This window comes from Pararge aegeria, chromosome 11, assembly GCF_905163445.1.
Source record: "Pararge aegeria chromosome 11, ilParAegt1.1, whole genome shotgun sequence".
NCBI lineage: Eukaryota > Metazoa > Arthropoda > Insecta > Lepidoptera > Nymphalidae > Pararge > Pararge aegeria.
This window is the reverse complement of record NC_053190.1, coordinates 13,845,137-13,872,652: the sequence shown is the minus strand read 5'-3', so window position 1 is coordinate 13,872,652 and position 27,516 is coordinate 13,845,137. Positions and strand designations below refer to the sequence as shown.

The following is a 27,516-nucleotide window of genomic DNA, read 5'->3' as shown; positions in this document are numbered from 1 at the left end:
TAAATACACTAATCTGTGTTCCTCTGAGTTAAGAAACCAGTATTTCGACCAGAGTGGTGTATAATAAATAGGTAGATAGCTCGTACATAGTAACTACTAAATCAATGGTAGGTGGTGCAATGACTCTCCAAAGGAAAAACCATTTTATTATATAGAGGTTTTACACTGTTAACGATTTTTTTATTATAAGTCTTGTCTTCTTTGAAGATATGTTTTCTTAAATTTAAGATATTTATTTATTTTTGATCTAAGAAAAACGAAACATTTTTAAAAGAATTTTATTTTTCATCATTGATAATCCATTTGTTATCCCATGTAAGAAAGTAGAAATATAAAAAAAAACATCACAGACATCAAAATAATTAATAAATGCTATAAGTAATATCAGATCTATGAATAAAATTAGTTATTATACTAAAGTACGTTTAACAAAACAATAAAAAATTAAGTTATTTTAGATTATAGTTATTTTGGAATTCGTTTTAAAATATCTGTAAGAGCATAAATACGAAATACAATTCTACGAAATACAATACGACTTGAGTGCAACTTTTATTTCTTTTATATAGACTAACTTTTCTATGGAATCGTAACAAAACTCATTCCAAAATTTTACCTTTATAATAATTTTTTTTGAAGATTCGCTTCGAGTTAAGATTTCCCGGATACCTAAAACTCTATCCATCGAATAGAACGACAACCGGATAAAACAAAAACAAAAACATACTTTCTTGAGGAAATCTGTTTTTTTTTTTAATAGTTTTTATATATTTTAGCGAACTTGATTGTTTAACTAATTTAAAAACATACTTTAATATTCATATTTATATTTATCTATACTTAAGGCGCAACATTTTAACAATGGAGTGTAGAGTTAGAAGAAATCTGTCAAAAGTTAGCGATTATTTTTTAAATTGTTTAAAATGGTCCAGTTCGATACGCCAATAACATTTTATTGGTACTACTACTTTGTTCTACAAAATTTACAAATGTTTTTGTACATATTTCAAATTATAACAAAGGTAACATTTCTAACACGGTCACAAATAGCGGTAATTCGTCATAATTTGGCGTTATCTGTACAAGTGAGCCACAAATTGTCACATGTGGGAAATAAAATGTCAACCAAACCTTATGAAACCTAATAACTGAAAAAACCAAAATATATTCCTAGCTCTGCACTCCCTAGCTCGCCGAAATACATAGGCCGAGAGGATGACATTACATTAGAAATTATATTGGCATTTCAATCTAACACCACCATTGCAAAAGAGTAACTTGACCAACAAGAATAGAAAAACACTTAACATAACAATTTATAATATAATAATATAATTACTTATATTGAGCAAGACTTTACTTACCATTAAATAACATTGGTCATGTATCTATTTTGTGACATAAATCACTTTGGTCCATTTCATTTATAGTGCATTTTTTTGGATTCCCAACAACAAACAATGCATCGGTTTTCAGTATATTCTCGTATTAGGAACTTCTATGAAATTTATTCTTTCTATATTTAAATGACCGTGATAAACTGAATATAGAGTGAGAGAGCAGTAAATAACGTATTTTTAAGGGCCAAAGTTTTACTCTATTTTCAAAAGTTACTGTTTCACAATCACACAATAAACATTAACTCATGAATAAATTTAACAGAATTCCAATACTAATATTGAGAAAACGTTAAATTTAAATACATTAAATGAGTAAACAATTACTTTTTGTAAAACAGTAGGTATTACGATCGACACTTATATATTGCTCTTATTAATTTCTTGTTTCCATGTAAGCGCCGTGTGTCTTTTTTTTTTTTTTCTTTGTTCTGGCTTTATACAGATAAGCCAATGTCAGGTGTATAAATATCTTTAAACCTGTTTTTGCCTCGGTTCTCAGTATTCTAACTAGATGGCGCTGTTAAAGGCTATCAGGAGGTTGTGAAACAGGCCCATAGTGTATTTAAAATTGAAATCGAACTACATCAAATTATTTTCTAGCTCCCATTCAGTAACTTTTGTGACCGTTGTTTATTGCTGTAAACCTGTCATCTCCATACAAAATTCGCGACGGATGTACAACTGTCGCTGACAAATTTAAGACGACCGGTTCAAAACTTGTAGACAAAGTTGCTGAATTGGACAATATAGAGTCTGGAATGCTTTAGTAGGTAATGTTTAAACGTTTTGACCAGTATTTCAGAGTATTCTATTTTAAACACAACTCCCAAACTCGTATTGAAATACGGCCGAATATTTCGCCATGAACTATCAACAACGTAGAATCTGAAATTTTGCTTTATATTTTTAAATAAGTAAACTAAATTATATATATTGCATTATCATAATGCTTACATTATGATATTTATCAATCATTATTAATATAGAAATTAATGAGGAGATGAAATCCATTCCAAAATTTATGATCCTTCGAAACAATTTTTATCGTCATCATAATCCTCAAACTATGGTCACATGCCACATCACTCATCGGAGACGGAATTCAAAAATCGATCCACCACGCTTCTCCAATGCGGGCTTTAAGTTTAATTTACTGATCGACAACTTTAAGGGCTGGAAAACGTCAAGATACAACGTCGGGCTGTTACAGAGAATTTCTTGAAAGATAAGTGTCTTGAAGATCATTTTAGATCCTACATTGTTAATAGGACGACGTGGCGTTTCGAGAGAGCATAATAATTAATTTAATTACTAGCCTATATAAAATTACTAGCTATTGCCCGCATTCTTCGTCCGCGTTTATAGTTTTTTTACAAATTCCGTGGAAACCCGTTTTTTTTGGGAAAGTATATGTTACACTCGGTCCTTTTAACTAACTCTATGCCAGAAATCAAGTTGTTTGGCGGCTTAATTAGGACATTTAGGAAGGACAAACGAAGGACACTTTCGCATTAATAATATCGGTAGGGATTCCTAGAATATCCTCATGGTGTTAGCACAGCCATGGTTCATACGGTATTGCACGTAGATCATGGCGGAGTTGTGCCAGTAGTACAATGCGCCCAGCACTAACACGTGCCACCACTGGTGGGAGTGTCCGATGTAGTCCACCTTACCCGGGAACCAGCGCTCTGGTACCTGGAAGATACAAGAATAGTTATTTATGCTCCAGGTTCTCTCGAACGAGCTTTGGAGTTCTCCTGCACGTTTCGGAATACTAATAAACCACGTTGAACTTTGCAACCGCTTTCATCTTTAGTACCTACAACAATCCACTGCTGGACTCAAGGACCACCACGCGTTGGTGATCGCAGTCGGTGGTAGATAAGAACGGGACGATGCTAGGAGTATCTCTCAGAAATGAGGAGATCTGCAGAAGAACTAGAGTTACCGACATAGCTCAGAGAGTCGCGAAGCTGAAGTGGCAATGGGCAGGACTAGGGTTCATTCCCGGGAATTCTCGAGCCGAGAATTCCCGGGAAATCGTTGGGCTTTGTTCCCGGGAAATCAAGCTCGAGAAAAGTCGAGAAATCATGTTTCGTTATAGATATTAACGTTTTCTTTCATGTTGATTTTTTTGTTTAGTTTAATAGAAGCTATTTTTGTTTGTAAGTTCTAAATAACCAGCCAAAAATGGTGCTGTGATTGTGATTTAATTATAAGTTAAGATATTAACGTTTTATTTCATGTTGATTTTCTGTTTAGTTTAATAGAAGATAATTTTGTTCATAAGTTCTAAATAACCAGCAAAAAATGGTGCTGTCATTATAATTATAAGTTTAAATAATATAATTTCTGTATTTTTTTTTTAAAAGTTAATTAGCTTATTAAGATTAATATTTTGGAATATAATCAATAAAAGTTTTATGATTAATTTGATACTTTTATTTGAGAGAAAAACCACTGAATTTGTTGACGTTATTGGAACCAAATAATATGAGAAAACGTACGTGAATGTAAATTTCTCGACAACCCGAGAAGACTCGAGAAATTAGCCTCGAGAATTCTCGAGACCCGAGAAATTTAAAAGCTCGAGAAATCATGAACCCTAGGCAGGACACATAGCTCGGAGAACCGATGGACGTTGGGGTCTTAAGGTGCTAAAATTTGCGACCCCGCAATGGTAAACGCAGGTAAGCCCCCAACGAGGTGGACAGATGACATCAGACGAGTCGCTGGGAGCCGCTGGAGGCAAGCGGCCCAGGACCGTGGATTGTGGAACTGGCTACAAAATACCTATGTCCAGCATTCGACGTCAATTGGTTGAAATGATGATGATGATGAGTAGCAAAGAGTCGTTAGTCGGCTCATATGACACTCGCGGAAAGAAAAGAATCATTAAATTTACTACTATAGTGGACCCCCGGTAGTCCGGCCCCTGTCTAATCCGGCGCCTCCTACGCTGTATTTGGATTCACTAAAACTTAGCCGCGTAAACGTAGGCAAAAACCTAGAAATATAAATTCTTATGATACTGTGCACAGATTGCAGAGTGGCTTTTGGCCAGATAGATTTTTTAAGTAAATATCATTTATATACATTATATTTATATTGGTAGTTACATATTTATTTATTTGTATTTACATGAGCAACATTTATACAAACTAATACAACATATATTTAGTATAAGTTTTGAGTATATTTATTTAAGTAATGATTTTTTTAACGGGTGTCTATATGCACCAACTATCTATTTTCTGTATTTGTTTTATCCGCCATTAAATACTGGCCTGGAAAAAATCGCTATGATATATAAGGCCGCCAAATTGTATACGTTGTTCTGTTATACTTTTTAGTTTCTTTTTGTGGTGCAATAAAAATAGATTCATTCATTCTATCATTCATTCATTAATAGATCCCAGCCCAATCCTGAGATTATCGTTTAATATTTATAAGTAACTAACTAGCTGTTGTCCGCGTCCATCATCCGTTTATTACGGCTTTTTACAAATCCCGTGGTAATCGTTTGTTTTTCTGGGATAAAAAGTAGCCTATGTTATTCTCCGTCCTTTCAAGTAACTTAAGGCGGGACAGGTAAACTTTTAAGAATAAACTTACAGTGCAATATACTAGGTTACATAAAATTAATAATTCGTTTAAAGGAAATTGCATACAATTCTACAATAAACTACCAATTGTCATCTTGGAGATGTCTCTTAAAAAGTTCAAAGTTTGTATTAAACGTAAGCTTATAGAAAAGTCCTATTATAGTATAAAGGACTACGTAAACGATAAAAAAGCTTGGGTGTAAATTATTGCTCTAACCAGGTTGCTCTTCTAATAGTTTAAAATGACATTGTGAGATGGTGATAACAAAAAAAAACACCCGGCTAAGTTTGTTGTGGGCTTCTTCTTAGACCAGGACGCGTTTAGAACCCTCGTAGCTTTAGTTTTAAGTTTACGAATGTGGTTATCGCCATCATCTCACTACCGTGTGGTTCTTATGTACGCATCAAAAGTGCCACCTGTGGGCCTACTTGAATAAAGATATTTTTGACTTTGACTTTGACTTTTCTATTTATAATTTTAGTAAGGATTTTTTTTCTTCGGATAAACAATATGTTTGCTGCTTTTATTACTGCTGTCTTTTTATTATTAATTATATACTTATTTTTCTATTTTACATGCTGTAACGACAACGACGGTCTCAGGTGAAAATCAGCGCTAAGCATGTCTTTATAATGCATGGCATATGCTGAGCTAAAAACCGTTTCTGTCTGGTTTCAGACAGACAGTCAGTTGCACCGCTTGTAACACATTATAGGAATAAATGTATTTTCTTTCTTCCTTCTTTTGTTCTAGTTTATTTCTAATGGCTATTTATGCAACTGTTACGTAATGTTAATCTGAGTCAAAAAGGCTAACGTACGTACAGTTACATACAAGATTTAATCGATGCCCAGGAAAAAAATTTACCATAAAAGTAAAATCAATTTATATTAATAATAATAATTATAAATTATAATTAAAAAATAATTTTGTAAAATTACCTTGAAGGCGTAAATCGCAAAGGCAGTCCCACTGATGACATACATCCCTATCACCCTTGGGAAGAATATCTGAAACAACATAGTAAAAACTATTTTATAATTTGTATTGTTAACTCTATATATGCCCAAAAATATGCTTTATATAATTTGTCGTTCTGTCTGTGTAGAAACTTCCTACTGACCAAACTACCTTATAGATATATCTTGTGAATAATTACTAACCTGCACCATGGGGTTATCAAAGCCTCCCATGACATACGTCCAGTGTAACGTGGGCAAAACGCCGTACGCCGCCCAGCCTATAAACACGCACATCTTCACGAGGTACGGCACCTGTAGCCGGGGAATTTGCAGCACCATCGCCACGGCGAAGATCAGCGTTACTGATATCATGTAGAACGTTTTCCATTCCTGGAAATAAAAACATAAAAAATTAAGAATCTTTCCAGGAAAAATAAGGTGGGCCAAAAATTCCCATAATCAAATCTTATGAATAGGCGCATTTTGGAATATAAGATAGTCATCATCATAATCGTCTTAACCAACCCTTTATGAGCTCAATGCAAGACAGGGGTCTCCTGCCAGAATGAGAAGGTATATGATTATTTGTTTGTTTGACTTAACCACGGAATCAATCGTAATAAAATTTGGCACGTATATAACTTGCATCCTGGAGATGGATATCATCATCATCATTTTCATCATCGACTCATTACCAGCCCACGACATGGCACGGGTGTCTTCTTAGAATGCCAAGGGTTTAGGCCGTAGTCTACCACGCTGGCCACACCGTTGAAAACATTATGGAAAACTCTTAGGCATGCAGGTTTCTTCGCGATGTTTTTGACCGTTAAAGCAAGTGATATTTAAATTGCTTGAATTAAAACGCACATAACTCCGAAAAGTCAGTGGTGCGTGCCGGGGATCGAACGCGGTCTCCACTAAAGGAAAGCCGGAGCCTTAACCACTAGGCTAAGGAGATGGATATGGGAAGGATATTTTTACGGGCTCTTCGAGCTACCCATAAAATATTTTTGAGGGATTTTGTAATAAGTAGCATTTGTTATCTATGCACGACATCATAGCTTTACCAATGTTGGCGAAATATTGTACTGAGATAGCTTACATCTCATTGGACATAAGATATTTTTAACCCGTGAAATATATGCCAATATATTTCACGGGTTAAAAATATATACTTTGATAACTATGCTTAAAGGCAGTCAAATCACATTTATTTTATCTATGACATTAGACATAATAATGTTAATTTAATTAGTCAAGTATTCAAATTTGTTTTATTTATATAGTGTTAAAATTAATTTATTTAATAATATAATTTAATTTGTGTAATTAGGCTTGGTTCGTTCTAGTAAAATAACAATAAATGAATAAATAAATTAAGCCAACCTTACAGGCTAGAGGTAAACTGTATAATTTTCTTTCTCTTTTTTGAAAATCATCATAAGTAAATGTTTTCAATGCACATGTCTTTGTCCCAATGAAGCTTAGTTAACATGTCATCGGACATGCAAAGGACAAAGCAGTGTCAATTTTCTAACAACGAACATACAAACTGCGGATGTGTTCTCGTATTGCAACACAAACGATCAATGGCTGCGAAGTGGAGTATAATGGATCATTTTGCTCAAGACCTTGGCTCTATTGCGTTACCGCTCGTCACATATAAATGCTATCGGACAATGTTACCGATCGGCTGGTTAGTTATTTATGTATAAACTTCGATACTGAAAACTGACCTACTAGTATGATTTTCGAAAATATATACTGAATCCTCATTCAGCCATAATTGTATCCAGTGCATTGTGTCCAATAACAGTCACACTCACTTTACACCGGCGGAATGTTGCTCACAAACTTTTTCGCATTTACACATTTTAGTGAACGCTTAGAACATTAGAGATAAAATAATTACTGTCATCTGCTATATGGTATGAAGTGAAATGTTTGTTCGAGAAACTATTCTAAAATAATAGTCGTGTAGGTACACGGTTGGTGTATGTTTTATCAGAAAGGACAAACAAAAAATTTGCAATTTAGCATTTATAATGTTATAGTTAGGATTAGGATTTCTTAAGTTGATTTAACGAACTAAAGCCACAAAGGTTTTGCTAGAACACGCATAAGGAAGGTCAATGGCGTAGAAGAAGTGGTAACGGTAACGCAATAGTTCGTTGAATGTTACTCAACAATCGACCGGATGGTTCGTAATCGGCCGACAACAACATTAGTAATTTTAGGTAAAATGGAATAGATAACTTCGATGTTTGAGTTCCCACAATGAGAAGGGTATAGTGCAGATTAGTCGACTCCACACACCTTGTTTCCTTCATCGCAGAAGTAAGTGATATTTAGACACACAAGATTCTCGTGAAGCCGAAGAGTCTTTGTGTGTGTGTGTGTGTGTGTGTGTGTGTATGTGTGTGTGTGTCTGGGTCTGCGTCTGTATGAATTTATATATGAATGTATGTATATATGAAAGTATGTAAGCAGTGTTTGAGTTTCTATGAATGTCCCAATGCTGACCACAGGCCTTTTCCTTTGATGGATTTAGAGCTTTGCTCCTCCTCGCTGCACCAATACAGTCTGGCGGAGTTAATACCATATGTTACCGGTAATAAATGGAAATGGCTTAACGTTCTCTTCAGCGGTAGCACTAGTTGAGCAACTAAACCCAAGTTGAAAACTATCTGTGTATGATTTCAAGCATTAACTTGACCCATCTTTCATGTCTCGAAGAGCATGTTTAACCGGCGTGTCCGGTTATTTTCACCAACACCTGCTAATAGCAGTTAAATATGACCTTGCTTCGAAGTTTCTAAACAATAAATGTTACAAGTTTTTTTTACCTGTGGTCCCAAAATTAACACGCTAATAAACCCTAATTGTCACGAGTATGAAAGCTACAATAATGAGGTGAGGCAGAGACGAAAGATAGGAGAGATTTTTGCCTTTCACTGGTGCTTCCATGATTTAACTTTTACTCGCGTGCAACCTGCGTGCAATTCAAAATGACACCAATATTATTTTAAAGTGATCGTATACATAAATTAAGGTTAGATAGGTACTTAACTAGTTTTTAATAGGAAAACTCCCGACCACAACCAGATAACATGGATACAGCGATTTAAAAAATGTAGTATGGAAAGTGTATCCACAGGCAGAAGATACCTACATATATTCGTTGCAAAGGAAATAAATACAAAATATTTTATTAACAATTGGTATGCATAGGAGGGCTTATTGCTTTAGATTGCTTTAGCAATCGCTTCCTGAAAACCCGGTGTGAGCCATTATTATGTATACAATGAAGTGTATCTACAGATAGATAGTATACCAAAATGTATTAGTAGTCGTTAATCTATATTACATTACATACATTTATTTCTAAGTAGGTAAACCAAAGTTGAAAGCTAAAATAATAACATTGCGTACCTGCCAACACAATTATTTCAATAACAATTCCGGAGGAGGTGAAATCTAAGTCATGTTAAGTCCAACGTATTTGATCTGAGGTAAGAGCTCATAGAAAACATATAATTACGCCATGCTACAAAAACTCGGCTACGCGCTATGCTTCGCTAAACGAAATATCGATTCGCTTGATATGACAAAATATCGTGAATGCCGATTGCTTATACGACCATGATTACGACGTTAAGAATCGATACGTGTTGGATGTAGCAATATTAACATATCGATTAACGGCCGGTCAACACGACGGTTGCGGCGGCGCGGCGACGACGTGACGTCGTGTCACTTCGCCAGTTCGACGCTTTACATCGATAAATCTATGGTATGCCACAAAGGAGTTCTAATTGCTTTAGCAATCTCTTCCAGACAACCCAGTAGGATAGCAATTAATGAGTTTAAAGAGTAGTAGGTACTAATTCAATTTCATAAGAAATCATCATCGATGTTACTAGTTTTTTTTTTTAATTCTTTGTTAAACGATAGTTGAAAATATATATTTTTTTTAATAAAAAAGTAAATTTGTTTCTTTTTGTGCGTATCTGTCTTAGTAACCAGTGGGTATCTATCTATTTCAACTTGGAGCTAAGCTCTTATGATAAATACTAAAAAATATAATAAAATAATTAATTAACAGGGCTCCCATACAGTTATGATTTTTATTTTCTACGTGCACGAGTTCGACTCGAACTATATATATACTATGACTATGACTATACTGTCATTGTGAACAAATATCTATCCTTATTTCTAGAGCTTGAGAAACAACCCGCTGATAGATAGATAGACGGACGGACGGACAGCGGGCGCTCAGTAATAGGATCAAGTTTGCACCATCTGGGAAAAAAATCCTTATAAAAACCTTGCTAAATATGATATTATGGTAATATAATTATTACGAAAGATCTACAATTACATTGGTTAAGCGTACCTTAATTGGTTATTTAATTGGTAACAAAACTTTCCCACTATCTAGGGAGTCTTTCTCTTTAGAGACTTTCCCTCTATGCCTCGGAGAGCACGTTAAACTGTGGACACATATTGTTATCTCTACATCTCAAGATTGGTATAGTTTTATAATTTTTTATTAGTGTTTTTACCTACACTTTTAGGAATTATCAATTTTATAAATTTAAAGTGCATATAAAAAAAATTCGGAACCGAAAAAATTATAAAATTATAAAAAAGCAGTGTGTCATCTCTTGTTTCAATCGTGTCTCATTGTAATATGGACCTTTGAAAAAGTAGATCGAAACTGTAACCTTCTAGATGACGCTAAAGTCGCTATAAGATTGATGTAAAAGGCATAATACTAATTTCGGCATCGATGGTAGGAGAGCCGTAGCTAAATTGGAAAAGCGCTCAGGCCGAGATAGCTAAAAACCTGGCGGGGTTTGAACCTGCGACTCTCGTTCCGAAAAATTTTTATATGCAAATTAAATTTATAAAATTGGTATAGTAATTAAGATTCTAATTGAATATGCATGATACATCCACATTGATATAAGATCAATTATTATCGTATTAAAACTAAAATATCGAGCCTTTACTTCCGAAATAGCGTTACCGATCAATCTTCCACTATTAGAATCCTACGTTATCCCTGATGAACAATAGAATATATTCAAAAAATTAGGGACCCGTATGAAAACTTCGATAATGTAACCCAAAGTGTGGAAAAAATTTCAAACAAAGGAACCACGGCCTTGGACTCAGAAAGCAGGGTCGCTGTCCACTGCGCCAATAGGCCGTCCAGTTAAGAAGCTGGTAAGATAATAATTTTCTTTATGTCCAGTAGGTACCAACCAACGAATTTTATATATATAGGTACGTCGAACTAATTATGACAGAAAATTAATTCGAAGTCAATTCACGCCCAGCGCCATTAACATAAGTAGACAATTAATTTCTTATTAGCATAGGTATTTTTTTTCTTTAACATAAAACCACCTCTTGTTGGGTTTTTACACCTGAATCTATATATATAAAAGAGAAAGTGTGTGGGTATGTTTCCTATAGGCTCCGAAACGGCTGGACCGATGAAACTTTCAGGGAATCTACGGATTAACCTGGCGAGTAATCCTGTAAAGTTTGGTGACGATCGGAGCACTCCTATTTTTGAACTTTCAAGCTATCAAATACAGCTTTTATTTACCATGATGATATTCTATTGTTGGGTGTACATGGGTGTAGATAATGATCTTCACCCGGTCGAGAAGAGAATAGACGAGAATGAATACGGAGAGAAATAAAGGATTTAATATATTATGAGACTTAAATTAAAAATTTAATGATGTATGTTTATTGTTTAAATAAAATAAAATAAAGCAAAATCTAGCCCGGCAAAGCGGGCTGGGTACGCTAGTTGATTTATAAATCAAATAACTTTATTCTAAATATAAATAGTAGAGCTATTTGAGGCTAAGCTCGTCAGCACTGCTAGCATGGGCAGGAGACAATTATATCCCCGGGGAAAGGATATCAATTTACCTACTCCCACACATTTATCAACTATCAGAGCATTGGCGCTCAAGTGGAAATAATATCCAAATAATATATGTGTAATAATAAACGGGGGTAAACTTCTCCTATTTCATGTTCCCGTGCTTTAGCAGGTGGTCACGTTAATTATATCCCTTATTAGGGGATATAATCGGGGGATATAATTTATATTATATATAATATATATATAATTTATATTATATATAATTAATTCCTGCGCGTGCTAGCCCTGCTTGGGAAGTCGTACTGCCATGCGTATTTTTGCCGCTCAGCACCATTGTTGCAATACTGTGTTTCCGTCTGAAGGGCGTGGTTGGCTATGTAATTATAAATATACTATAAATAAATATACTACGACAATAAACACATCGCCATCTAGCCCCAAAGTAAGCGTAGCTTGTGTTATGGGTACTAAGATGACTGATGAATATTTTTATGAATAACATACATAAATACTTAGAATATACATATAAACAGTGGCGTGCACTCAATACATGCACAAAAGCACTGCATACCCTGAAATTTTTATATGACTCATAAATGCGAAGGATTTTTCCATTTTATGGCACCTTCCTTCTTTATGCATACCCTGGTCAAAAACCCAGTGCACGCCACTGCATATAAACACCCTGACACTGAAAAACATTCATCCTCATCACACAAAAAATTTCCAGTAGTGGGAATCGAACCGTCGAATGTGAATGTAATTATAGGCATATAAGGCTTAACATCTACGACTGAAATTGATGGACACAGGGCGACATGTAGCAGGACGTGCCCCTTGCGTGCCCCGTGAAGTGATGCTCTGTTTACGGGCCACGTTTTTCCACTTACCACCAGGTGGGCCATCTGCTTGGACCGTCAATTATTACTCTGAAAAAAGTATCATGAAACATTTGTCGACACCCACACTCCTTCCTTCGTCTGCATCAGAAAATATATGACCATATAGTTAATAGATAGGCACTACGCCTATCTATTAACTATATAGAAGCTGAAAATGATCAAAATACTAAACATATAAAACACTGCGGGTGTACGGTATGTGCCGAATCTTTGAAGTAGCCGACGCCCTTATTTCGTCATGAGCCAAGAGCCGTTTTCAAAGCCCGCAACTATCACAGCGTTAAAATTAAATGTGAATCGCTAGTTTTTTTATTTTAAGTATTTAATCATTTTGTTATTCCATAAGATACTAAATCTTACAATAAACTAACAATAATATATGAATAATATATGAAGCATTTTTACGGCAAATCAGTTTTTTTTAATTAAACCAGGGATTTCAGTTAATTTTGTAGAAATGTTTGATATTATATGTATAGAAAGTATAACAAAAAGATAATTAGAGGTAACTTACATGATGGCACCAGAACGCGTAGTATACGCCGGAAGTGTATATCGCAAGCAGGGAGAGCGCGATGCCGAAGAGATCGTACATGAGGAACGTGTTGTAATCGTGCTCGGAGCGACACGAGAACGTGTGGTATAACGCCGACAGCGCCATGCATACCTGTAAACATATAATATGGATAAATAATACTATTGGTCTCATTTATATATGATTTATAACAATAATTACAAAATTATATTAAAAAAAAGATGGTCGTCACGCATAGGTAAAACTCATAATGATTATTAATCATAGAAATATTCATTACAAATTAAAAAAACAAACTAGTTTCGTTAAAAAAATATATTTTATCATTTTTCTTATTACTTTAATCATTATACTAATTACAAGGTGCGGAGGGTGCATCAAGGTCTACAAGTTACCACACCACACCACATCAACTGTGGAAGACAATAACCTAAATCTCAATAACTACTGAACAAAACGCTAATCGTCTGTAAGTAAAATGCAATGGAATTCAATCGAATCATGTCTTTACTGTAACGTGGATACATTTGCGTCTGTTTATCAACAAATTATAGAGTGACGTACGTAAGCTACTATCTAACATCGCAAACCGGTTATTTAATAATGTGAAACCTTCCATGATGTCCGCTTCGTAATTTAAAATTCTCTTTTATCGCAGAGTATTTTACGGTTACAAATACAAATGCAAACTTTATTTTAGGTGGTCACTTTGAAGGCATAAACAAAAAGTAAACGATAAAGTCTGTAAGACTCTGAAAACAATAGAATGTACTAAGAAAAATTTGGCATCTCGAAGTTTAGCAGTTGCTCTTTATAAAGACGCGGAGCCGTTTGCTTTTCATAAATCTATGTCATTAAGTGACAAAAAATATATAATGTTTAAACATTTGGAAGAGAAAGGCCTCTAAAACGTGCCCAGGCAAATTTTTTTGCTATTAACAAATATGGACTTAACATACAGTTTTTTTAAGAAGTTATATCAATTGCCTAGTCGGTCAAAGAACTGTAAGATATATCTGTTCAAGTTCAATGTCAGTGTTAAAGAGATAATAATTAGGCATAGAAGAGTAATATTATTTTTAGTCACGCACGCTCCCCAGCTTGAATATTTAAAATCAAAACAATGGATTGCTTGCCTACAATTCCAAGGTAATTAAATTAGAATTTAAAAATAATTTAATCATAAAAACTTTCCATATGTTTTATTTGTGTGTTACTGCCCTCATCTACTAGCATCTATTAACAAGAAAAAGTGTTCCCCTTGGAATAGTAATAAAAGGATAGCAATAGTTTTACTTTTATAGACATGCTTATTTACATACTTATTTTTACTTTTACATCTTTATTCTAAATTCTAACTTCTAATTGTTCTACGTAAAAGTATTACTTATGTTTTCATATATCCACTTTGATGGATATTGTTAATAAGGGTCTTCTCTTATTAACATTATCTACTTATCAAAAATATGTTCTTTTTTTCTTTCAAGCCTATATTCTAAAGTTTCATAATTAAGTTATAAGTTTGCTGTCAATTTGTTCGATTTATTAGCGGCTACTTAATTCGTGCTTGTGTTATTTTCATTGTACTAATTTTAAGTATTAAGTAAAAAATAAATAGACCTAGTCTGCTGACCAGCAAATGGGGCAGTGACCAGTGTGGATTATTTCAGCTTTACAATGTATACCTCAATAACGAGTAATGAGCAAGGAATAAGACATTTATATGGTTTAATAATAATGATGAGTTTAGACCTGTTAAATTAATTCCGTTCAAACACTTGCCCATACAACTAGATAGCACCACACTAGATGGCGTATTTTTGTTACCAAAAAGGCAGATTTGTACACAACGATGGTGATATCGCAGAGCTAGACTGACTGCAGTGGCGTGCACTTCATTAATTCACAAAATAACTGCCTAACCAAATTATTTTATATAACTTAATATTTTTTCCATTTTATGCCATATTTCTGCATTTATGCATACCCTGGCCGAAGACCCTGTGTACGCCACTGACTGACTGCACCAGTGTTGCTGCTGCCTTACCTAATTTACGAAATGGTGATACTGCCATGTGTATTAAGTGGTCAAAGCTTGATTTGTTAAGCCAGATACCGTGAGCGGGTTAAGTTGAACATATATTTAAAAAAAGCCCATTTAAGATCTTTAAAAATGAGTAGCTACCGTCCGCTAAAATCCAAAAGAATTTACTCGGACTTAGTAATGATAGGGCGTCACCAATCGACGTAATAGGTAGTGATTATCTGCGGAAACCGTACCCAGGAGGTATGAGTTAATGCCATAACACCTTGTATGTACACAACCTTCTTCTTCAACTTAGCGTTTTCCGGTATTCAACCAGGGTCTTCTATTTAAATTTTCTTGTGTACATATCAGTTTGTCCGAATCAACGATGTCTGATCAATGCATCCGTTTAATTATAAACGTTGTACCACGTACCTACAGTCCAATTTCGCGAGAGCTGTTGCATCTAGGCCATATCACACTACTTTTTATGCCTACTTCCTCGCTATTTATTCGTATGAAATAGGTAGGTATACCTAACGTAATACCTCAATGCGCAAACAAGATTTATGCAATACCTACACCTCGTCTTAAGATTATACGATTTCTATGTCATAGGAAGGTACATAGGTATGCTACATAAATAGGTATGCGATATTATATTATATATTTTTCTAAATAGAGATAAGAAAAATAATGAAAATAAGTTCTTACGAAATTTAGACCACCAAACCACCAGCTAAAATGTTTTATGAGAATCGTAGTTTGAATGATTTCTAAGGAAATTCGAAATTTTTAATCCTAACACATAATTAAATTTTTATGAATGTAGTTACAATTAATTGCTGGTGTGTCTAATGAATAAATAAATACATTCAAATAAATGAAATCCCGATCTGCCTGCAACTTCACGAATATTATATATATATAAAGAATATTATCATAAACAACAATTGCTAGAACTTATAGCCATTTAAAAATTTGATCGCATAGGTAGTTATTTTAAGTCCAAATCATACAAAGGGAAGGTGCTTAACAGGTTCTTACAACAAATACAATTTCATCTTACAATAGTTACCGTACCATTGACAGTGAAAGTGCAAACCACTTCACATAAAAGCTCGCACGCTCAATGACGCATGCATAAGTTTGCTGATGTACTCTGAAGCTTAAAATTATAGGTTTAATTTTAGTTTAAAAATACAAAAAAATATTATAAGCATTTTCTTTACGCATCCCAAAATTGTTTTAAGAAAGGATTTCTTAGAAATCTTGATAGCCAGGGGAAGGAAAATTCTGTATGAAAATAAATTTAAGCTTTTTGGATAAAATAAGAAACATGAATTTGACAGTTTTCGGAGTACTACCTAGTCCCGACGAGTGTAATGGTGAACGTATGTTTATATGAAAGAATATGAACAGTTTATTTCTCTACTTGTATCCACCGAAATTGGTATTTTTATTTTAATTGAAAATCAAGTGCAAGTACGGGTTGCACAGCTTTTTCAAATAACTACTTGTAGCTGGCTTTTTTCGTAGGCACCGCGGCAAAATAATCCCACGGGATCTCAAAAATTCAATACGCTAATGAAGCTGCTGGCATCCTCTAGTGATAATTTAATAATGCGTTCAGGGCGCTGCTTCAGCAACCGCAGTTCTGTAGTGCACCACCAATATTAACCTAAAAACTGGCTTATTGGAATTATCTATAACTAAGGTTGTAACTATGTAAAATGCAGCATTTATTTATAAAAATAAAATTAATAAGAGTCTGAGGAAAGAAGAAACAGCATCTTGCGCTGATAGCAGTTAGGACGTTAGCAATTAGGTGTCTTCAGCATGGCTACCGTGGGCATGAGACAAAAATTATGACCCCGATTTTTCCCCTATCAAGGAATAATATTAACGTGTCCACCTAGTAAAGCCTTGCCACAGGGAATAGTAGAAGTTTACCCCTGTTTATAATTCTAATTATACGTTATATTATTTGAATATTATTTGCACTTGGCGCCAATGTTCAGAGAGTTGATAAAGCTATGAGCGAAGATACATTTTAATCCTTTCCCCGGGAAGAAAAATGTCTACTGCCCACGCTATGCTGCTTTGGAAACTCGCGCAGAGGAATCAAACCCTTTTTAAAATACTGAATATAACCAATGGTTTTTATTATTGTTTATAGTTCTAAAATAAATGAATGCAATCTGATATTTAATGGAGCTAACAGTACCTAATAATTTCGATAATCGCAATGTGATAATTTCAGGTTATCATTTTCGTTATTACTTTTGTAATTAGTTGTAGACCTGGAATTCATCTTTTTCAATATTCTCTACCGAAAAGTGACACAACTTAAATGGGGAGGTGCGACATTTGTGTCATTATCTTCAGCCTTTAGGTCCCATTGACAGTGAAAGTTCCAATGGTCAGTGCTTCAGTTGTGTGAAAGCAGGTACACACCAAGTCAATGACACGTGAACTATCAACTGACTAAGATATCCTTGTTTTTTATCTCATTACTGAATGTTCAGATGTTTTTTTTAGGACGGACGTAAAATCCGTCATACAAAGACGGATTTTCAAGATCATTTTTTTATTCCGAAATGGTCCTAGTCAAATTTCATATAGATCTGATGGAATTTCGGAGACAGAAAGACCACGGAACTCTTTCAACCGTATTGAATTTCAGGATTAAAGTCCACTGCTAGACATAGTGTCCAGACTTCAATCGGTTGAAATGATGATAATACATGTAAAAAACCTTAAATTTAGTTATTTATTTATAAAGCTTTTTATTAATATATAGTTCCTACATTTTCAAAAATATGGAATAGAGTTCATGTAAAATTTAAAAAAAAAAATTGTCAATGGGAAGCAAAGTGTTATAACCAAAAAGACTAAATATATAGATTACAATTTTGCTTTCTTATCAACTACTTACATTAGAAATTTAAACCTTTTTATGTTTATTCGTGTAAAATTAGAATTATGAATTTCTTGAAATTTGCCACGCAAAAATAAATATAAATAGGTATCTTTATTTTAAAGGCTTGGATATTAGAAGTAGATAATATAATCTATGCTAGCGTATGCAAGGACTATAATATATTATGTATGTATTTTGACTATTTTAAAACCTTGAGTAACACAATATCAGATTAACTCTGGCATACAAATATGCACAAAATTTTATCGGTATGTAAATAAATTTGTTACTTTGTTTTTATTTTTATTGACGCACACGGAAATCATTAAATAGGTTATACTTTAAGGTTACCACACTGGTTGTAAAGTTATTAAATTGCGTGACATTTTTATTCAAGAATATTCGCTTTATAGCTGGAAAGCAACGCAACTCTTCTACTAAAGACAGAAATAATAAAGACGCAAGTAAACAAATTCTATTTTTGTTTTTTAGTTCAACGGAAATCAGAAATACTACTTGGACATAGTTGCTGGTATAGCTTATCTTTTAATGTGAATGTAGTTACATTATTTTATCATGTTTCGGCTAAGCAAAATGGCAAACTTTCACTAAAGCGGGCAGGCGAGGCGGGTGTGACATGAGGCTTCGCTTTCGAGACGACGACGAATGGTGTTAAAGTACCGAGCTCATATTTTGTAACATTAGTTGTCAGTCAATATTGTGTATAAGATGGAACAGCTATAACCTTTAGTGCTGCATTTGTTGGTGCTAGATAACTAGGATATCCTAATGACAAATGAAAGAAGCGTTGATAACCCAGTGGTTTCGACTACGGCTTTCATTTCGGAGGGACCGAGTTCGGTCGGTAAAGAAAAACCTTGTTAGGAAACCTGCATGCCTGTAAGTTTTCCATAACGTTCTCAAAGGCGTGAGAAGTCTACCAATCAACACTTGGCTAGAGTGGACAACTGCCTAAACCCTTCTCATTCTGGAAATAGACACGTTTGGACGCGATTGATGAAGAACGACAACTTTATCCTATAACCACTGCGGACGAAGTCACGGGCAACTGGCAGCAAAAAAATAAAAGTTATAAATATTTATTGGCACGTTTAATGAAAATGAAACGTATTTTGTATCCGCATTTTGCATAACATCAAGGCTTTTGTCATATAAAAATTATCAACACCACACAAAATAATAAATTATTATTATCATATCTTTTGCTTGAGATTCAATCTATTGATATTGATATCATAATTGAGGATATGTAGGCTAATCGCAAATAGATTTTAATCGATCAATAGTTATACAGCTATAGTTTCTACCATACTAAACATTTAAATAAATAAAAATGGTTTTTACGACAGCCCCTCTAATTTATCCAATTGACAGTAACAATATTCTAAATAATTGATGTTTATTTACTACACCAGTGATAAATAAGTAAAACATTGAATTTGAACAAATTCTGGTACAACTAAAGACTGCAATTGATTGAATTAATAGCGCACCGCGCCGTTTTTGCTCGACATGGGATGCTTATAATGCACCAAACTATTAAACATGAATAGAAGACATTGGACTGTTGTTAAGACGAAACAAATTTATAATAATAATTATGGAAGTCAGAATTATACAAGCTCATTTTAAAAGATTTTAAACTATTTATCGAAACGATTAAGTATGTCAAGTAACGTAAATACGTAAAACGTATATTTCAGTTTCAAATAACCTACAAAAAAGAGTGAAAACCCTAACGAATTGTAATGACTTTAACATTAGCTTCAACATCAAATTTACACTTGTGTATGTGTGTGTGTGTGTGAAGTGGTCACACATAACATTCTGCAGAAATCCCTCCACCTGCTCGTGAAAGTCTTAGTATACACAATACAGACAAAAATTTAAAAAGCAACACGTTTTTTAAATTTATTTTATAGTTCAAATAACCTTATTTTCTAATAACCGAGTCTGAACCGAGTGCTTCGTATAGAGTATAAAGTTTTATATGATTATGATTCCGGTCACAAAATAAAGAATTTGTGAATATTTTGTTAATCTTTGATACCAAGCGGTGATAGAGTCGTGGTTAAGACTTCAGCTTTCATTTCGGGGGCGAGTTAGATCCCTGGCAATTAAGTAAACAAAAAACATCGTGGCACGCCTGGTATTAGTTCTTCATAAAGTTCTCAAAAGCGTGTTAAGTCCGCCAATCCGCACTTAGCCAACGTGGTGGACTACGGCCGAAACCTTTCTCATTCTGAGAGACCCTTCGTACCTTTTAGTTGGCCGCTACTGGGTTACCTAGGTATCTTTGTATGCATTTGAGTTATCTATCTTTATTTATGCCGCTCAGTGCTGCTAAATGTGGTTTATAGAACGCCATAAATAATTAATTAATAAAACCTTTGTAGTTCTTGACAAGAAAAAAAGATATTATTCTTGGCCATATTTCTGGCTCAATGGTTTTCCGCTATTTTTTATTTATACTCCACATCAAGATCAGAAAATTATAAAAAGAACAGCATTTCAAGGAGGTAGTAGGATACAAAAGTCGGCCTTATCGCTAAGTAGCGATCTCTGCCAGGCAACCTTAGGATTAGAAAAACTAAAAACACGATTCAGTAAAAAATCTATAGAAAAATTCCACAAGTTGCCTTTGACGAAAATTTGAAGTACGTCTTCCTATTTTTAAAATAATATAAATATAAAATACTACTGAGTATGCGGTGGTTTAAATTTTTCTTATTTACTAATTGATGATGATGTCTTCTTAAAGCGTAGGTACGAACACTGATAAAAATATAAAATTAAATTGTGATGAATTTTTAAAAAGCTTGAAAAATTGTGAATATGCAAAAAAAAAACAAATTGTAATGTTGCATACTGAAATAGAAACGGGTCATGTCACGAAACTCTTAGTTTAAAGTCAGAATTTAAACACGTCCGCCATCCCACTGTGATCGTGTATAAACCTCTAGACCGTAAGACTTACGACTTACGACGATGACCGGTTATGGCCTCGATTTGTGCCTCGTTCATTGTTATTTTTACACGCTTTATTTCACTTCGAGTTAGCCCGTGACTGAATCTCACCTGATGGTATGATGCAGTCTAAGATGGTAGCGGGCTAGCCTGTTAGGGAGTATGGCATTTATATTAAGTCCATATTCTGTCTCTACACGACAACGTACCCGGATGCTAAATCGCTTAGCGGCACGTCTTTGTCGATAGAATTGTAACTAGCCACGGCTGACGCCTCCCATCAGAAACATTGGTGTAATGTTAAGCTTGTTTAACTATATATGGTTCACGAGGGTTCCTCGGTTCGTATCCGGGTAAGCCAAATCTTGTTTAGGTTTTCTGTTGAAGAATTCTCAGTACCAGCCTGGAGTTAGAAAATTGGCGGTACCTCGCAGAGCCCGTTCGCTTTCGATCTTCGAATGTCAGTCACAGTAAAAGTGACTTGCAAAATTAAAATGAAAGTTTAGGAGCAATTATATCAAGTGTTCCTATGTTTTACTTTTTATTGGTGGTCTCCTCCCATATTCAATAAACATTTTATTATGGAGAATTTGTGTCTGCTCAGAGCGATACATATAAAAAAAAGGACCTGTAATAACACTATATGCCAGCTAGTCCAAACAAAAGAAATGTTTGAAGAAGTGGGGCGTTATTATGCTGCTCAGTAATAAATGCATCACGTTTTGAATTAACTTGTCGCATATACAAATATATGGTATATTTAGGATAATTTAACTCGAATTGTTCTCTTAATTACCTATTCCAGTAACCAACGTAATCAGGACATGAGGGGATCATCGGTGATGAAAATACCGATGATCATGCAAAAGTAGACGCTATGGAGAAGCAAATAGACTCTGAGCCAGTCTGCGGAATACCCAAAAGCCTAGCGCAACTAACCCTACAAACCTATGGCAACTGCCACGGCCGATTGTCGCAGTGGGCAGCGACCCTGCTTTCTGAGTCCAAGGCCGTGGGTTCGATTCCCACAACTGGAAAATGTGTGATGAACATAAATGTTTTTCAGTGTCTGGGTATTTATCTTTATATTATAAGTATTTATGTATATTATTCATAAGTCATCTTAGTACCTACCCTTAACACAAGCTACTGGTATATTTATTTATTTAACTACTTCACACTCATGCCCTGGAAACAGACTCCCACGAATTAACCATTCTCGAGTGCTAATAAAACCATTCAACAGTAAAAACACTAGGCATCCTAGTGCGAGCGCCTACGGGGAACGTAGCCCCGCGTTCTTGCATAAAAGTAGGCTGTGAACGTAGCAACCTTTTCGAAAAGTATATTATATAGTACAACCAGAAGATGCTACAGTATTTCCAGCAAATAAACTGCTACTGTTGCTAGCGGCAACCAATGGGAGTTAGACAGAAAAAGAAGAAGAACCAATATGATTTCGGTTGCATAGAAAACGCACAATACGAACCGTTTAAACAAAGAAAAATGCATTTAACCGGTAACCAGAACCAAATTACGAGTAGATGAATTAAAAGCGGTTCCGGGGCGGGTCATGTGATAATATATTAAACTGTTAAATAATAGTAGTAGTCATATTATGTGATAAATAAATTCTTCTCTTCTCCAGTTAAACAAAATAAATAAATATTACTTACGAGAAAACAGGAAAACAATATTGCCGCGACTGTCTTGTCGGTCACTGTCGCGTGGATGTTGATGATGACGAGATCGTTGATAGTTAAGAACAGCAGAAGAAAGAAGCCGAAAATATGCGTCCATATGTTCATAGTTTCGTTCGTCCACCAGAATACGCTGGAAAGAATTTTAAAGATGTGAATTCAGAAATCTAACCCTGTAAAATTGAGTTTGTAACATATTTGAAGTAACAGTATCAGTAAAATCAGTAAGTAGCTTATTTACATTAGCTAATTTACAACCTATTTTATTTATGTATATTTTATATTTATATATTACGTTTATTTATTGAAATTATCTTATTCTGTATTTGTATACAATATAAATTTTTGGTATTTATGTATATATTAAAACACTCTTGGCACTATCCCATTATCATGCTGTAAGCCCTTTTGTTTTCATTTCCCTCTCTACAGAGGTTGCCTGTAAGAGATTGCTTGCAGCAATAAGGCCACCTTTGTATGTTTACATTGTTTACTGTATACTAATGTTTCTTTTCCTGTGTTTTTACATGTAATAAAGTGTTTCTTCTTCTTCTTCTATTTATTTTAATATAGTGGGATAGGCCTAAATAAATTTTAATAGTGTTTATTTTATATATATATAGGATAAGGGATAATTTAGTGTATGAAAATGTTACTTACCAGAAATTATAGGTACACATCATTAACAGGCAAACTATGAGTTGACTATGAATTAAAACATGAATAATTCAATATCTTACCTCTCCCAACACAATCTGGTAGGCAGTAATTTTCTATAGCCATCTCGGATATAAGGGTTATGCTGCAAATACTCTGGAGCTTCTTCATATTTGAGGAGTTTCCTAAAGTTTATGTATTCTACGTCCTCTTTTGTCAGATTGTTGTTGTTTTCTAGTTTTTTTCCTCTCTTCAGTAATTTATTACTGCTAAACTCTTTTTCCTGCATACAGTCATCTTCCAGCTGTAACAAGGGACATTTAGGAGAATGTAATAAAAATGTATTTATAATATTTAAAACAAACATTTAAAGGTTTAATAAAATGTTACTGATGAATTAAAAAAATGTTTTGTACTCTTGCTATGTCAATGCAAATCAATAAATTCGTACGGCTAAGCAACTACATTTAAGTCAGAAGCTTGATGGGTCTTTGACTTTGCAGGCTTCTGTGCAGGTAATTGCACCAGCAACTACATCCTTAAGACTGGAACACCTGGAATACAGAAATGCTGCTTGGCAGAAAAAAGCATGGCAGTAATACTGCCCAAGATAAGCTCTGTATTAAAAAGCTCTAAAAGATTTTGGTTAATATAATTATATTTGAGTAATAAGTGGTGGATAAAGTTTGGCTTTCCTTCCGTGTTGTGTATTGTGTATTTCCTGTTAAAGCATTTTCAGTACCAGCCCAGAGGTAAAAAATTCATCCCCCATCCTCAGAGTGCATGTAAAGCTGTTGGTCCCGGTTATCACTTGATATAAAAGTTTGAAGCCCACCCACCTGCATTGAAGCAGCGTTGTGCATCTATGTTATAAAACTGTTTTTTCTATGAGAGGCTGAGCCCAGCGCCCAATGTGGGACAGAAATAGACTGTGAAATTATTTAGACTCTTACAATATTCATTAATATAAGTTTTTCAAACAGTTTAACTTTCTTTTATTTATTTATATATATAAAATCTTAAAAGGTTTTCCAACAGTTATTTCTGCAAAGCAACAAGGCCACCTTTGGTACCCTAACCTTTTCATAAATATATAATAGGTATATAACATCATCAATCTAATTTATTATTATATTGTTAATGTTAAGTTCAAATTCTCTGGATGATGGATAAACGGATATGGATTAACTCTCAATTAAGTCAACAGAAATCATGCCACATGAGAGCTTTACTGACAAAAGCTCATTTAATAGTTTAACCTTAATCATATTAAACACCCAAAAATTCTTGTAGAATAAGGTGGATAGCCTCTATTGGCCACTATATTATGATCATAGCAAAACACGCCTAAATTACTGAAAGATATATTACTGTATAATGAATGACAAAAAATAACTCAATTATTTACTGGATTTAAATGAAAGCGATAAAGTTACTGTAGAATTCTTTCTATTTCTATCTCCTATGATTTGGCTACTTCATATTTTAAACTAATGTTCCACCGACACATCAGTTTCTGAAAAGTACGCGCACAAACATACAAAGCTGGGTACGTAATAAACAGAGGGAGTTTTTTGTATTGAATTTTAAATTGTTGATAATTTGTGTAGTGATAACTTACTTTTTGTATTGGCATAAACTGGACAGTCTCAGCCTGGCATTCGCTAACTTTTCTCGTCATAGTAAGAGTCATTATTTAAAAAATAAATTACGATACTCTACTTTCCACAACTACTATACAAACAAAAATAAATTTATAATTTCACATTAACACTAACTATCACAGATAATATTTTGCTCTGCAAGTAAGACACCGAATTTCGGTTATCGAATCACAAATCTTACTTTAATAATTATTAATCTTAATAATTAATATTTACCACTCGCGGCGTTAGTTACTTTGTAACCAAACATGCCGCGCTGAACTATCTGACCACAGTATCTAACTGACCACTGAAGTTTCAAGTGACATTTCAACTTAATATCTTGACTGTGACGTGCTTTTGAATTGACATTGACAGTGACAGCGTCATGAAAACCATAGGAATACTGTCATCGCCGTAGACTGAGTAAAGGAAAACCGATGTTATTGTAACAGACTACCACCAATTATGCTTGCAAAGAGTATGATAATATAGAGGTAAATGCTTGCATACTCTTTGTATCGAATACATTATTATCTATATTCTATAAGATTATCTATATCTGTGATTATTGTTCTCAACTACCTCTACACTATGGAGGGTAGAGGTAAGGAGAGTCATCTTATATGGGAGAAAAGTTGAAAAAGTGTCCAGTTGTTGCGCTAAATAACAGTTCAAAAATCCTCCACAATGGCGCTGGTGGATGCACAGGGTATGGTATGAATGTAGCAATCGTAGATGAATTGAAGTATGCCGAGTTAAAAAATTTAATGTCATTATCGACTAAAGTAGTTAATTATTGAGAATTTCAACAACTTACGTTGTACAAAATATTGTGGTAAATATAACCTTACAGATTTATTATAACCAAACGTGCGTTTAGAGTGATTTTATTTCGTAAACAGTAAATAGTACGGTATTTATATTTGGCGCTTCTTTTAAGAGTTACCCTGATGCAAATGTGGCGCCATCCTAATTTAATACATTTTGACGACACTTTTTCATATATATAGATGACTCTCCTTACCTCTACCCTCCATACTCTACACTCCATATTCTCAACTAAGAACAATCAATAATATTCCTTCTAAACTTTAATTTCGCTAAAACTAAAATTTAATCAAAATAATTTAATTTTAGTAAAATTTTGATTTTTATTTAATATTTACAATTTTCAATGAAAATTTAACGGTTTAAAAGAAAAAAAACTCCTGTGTATTCATTATTTTCAAGAATTATTGTACTACAATCAGAAATGAAATGAAATAACAGATACAAACTTCAAATCGAAGGTGGTTGCCACCACAAAATAGTGAATTACAATTTTTTTCAGGATGTTGGTAGGTCAATCATTATCATCATCATTATATAAACCTATCACCGGCCCGCTAAAAACACAGGGCACGGGTCTTCTGCCACAATAAAAAGGGTTTAGGCCGTAGTCCACCACGCTGGCCCAGTGCGGATTGGTGGACTCACTCAACTCATTGTTTCATTATTTGAGTACGTGTGTGTGTTTGTGTGTCTGTCTGTAACATCATAGTACAAACAGAATAGTAGGCTAACTAAGGCCGATCAGCGAGTTAATTACCTACTTCTGCGTTGACGCCTAGGGTTGTCACTTTTATTTTTAATTAAATATTATTTGCGTATTATGTATGACAGCACTAGGTTTTTAATTTCGTAATAATAATAATGAAATGTTTTACCAATTCACAAATGGGGTGTAAATAAAAGATGTTTTAAAAAGAAAAGACAAATTTTAAAAATTATAAATTTTAAAAATATAAATTAAATATGTTCGGAACGCTTTATTGTTCACAGTTAATGTAAAATAAATTCTCATCCTAACGTATAACTTTTGCAAAAAACTTTTAGGGAAACATGGGCATGGCATCTTGAACTCTATTTCTTTTAGACGTTCGTAAATTGACGAGCCGATTTTAATATTGATATGGTCCCTTTTTAAATTTTTATAAAACAACAGCTCCATCCTTTCGATATTGGCGACAAAATCATCGGTACCATGAGTAAATTCCGATCAGTACCATAATTCCTGTAATAATGTATCTAGTTTCTGGGCTGAAATTGCAAGGGCGCTGATTGACATCGACGTAGAGTTTTAAAATTTCAGGCCTTATGAAAATCTACACACCTTTTAACAAAGCACCACAAACATAGTCAGAACGTAGAATTTCACATAAAACATTTTCTTTTTCGTGTGATTGATTGCTATCGTAGCTGTTGGTTACAT

The 27,516-nt window shown here is 34.1% G+C and overlaps 1 protein-coding gene across 2 annotated transcripts; it reads right to left on the bottom strand.

Moving 5' to 3' along the window:
- Positions 1–333: 333 nt before the first annotated feature.
- Positions 334–25,548, bottom strand: LOC120627564 (progestin and adipoQ receptor family member 3). 2 transcript variants are annotated; one of them, XM_039895568.1, is made up of 8 exons: positions 25,500–25,517; positions 25,241–25,353; positions 23,703–23,923; positions 22,939–23,095; positions 13,305–13,457; positions 6,173–6,361; positions 5,951–6,019; positions 334–3,098 (listed from the first exon to the last, which is right to left on the bottom strand). In XM_039895568.1, the coding sequence occupies exons 2-8, from the start codon at positions 25,310–25,312 to the stop codon at positions 2,934–2,936; spliced, it is 1,026 nt and encodes a 341-aa protein (XP_039751502.1). In that variant the 5' UTR covers positions 25,313–25,353; positions 25,500–25,517; the 3' UTR covers positions 334–2,933. The 2 variants fall into 2 exon arrangements, with proteins under 2 accessions (XP_039751502.1, XP_039751501.1); XM_039895567.1 differs by having other exon boundaries at positions 25,241–25,548.
- Positions 25,549–27,516: the final 1,968 nt, after the last annotated feature.

Excerpts from the sequence above, each read along its gene's own strand:
- LOC120627564 (XM_039895567.1), bottom strand. The coding sequence starts at position 25,312 with ATGACTCTTACTATGACGAGAAAAGTTAGCGAATGCCAGGCTGAGACT. Across the intron at positions 23,924-25,240 it reads AGTTTATGCCAATACAAAAA|CTGGAAGATGACTGTATGCA; the intron begins GTAAGTTATCAC and ends CCCTTGTTACAG. Across the intron at positions 23,096-23,702 it reads ACCAGATTGTGTTGGGAGAG|CGTATTCTGGTGGACGAACG; the intron begins GTAAGATATTGA and ends AATTCTTTCCAG.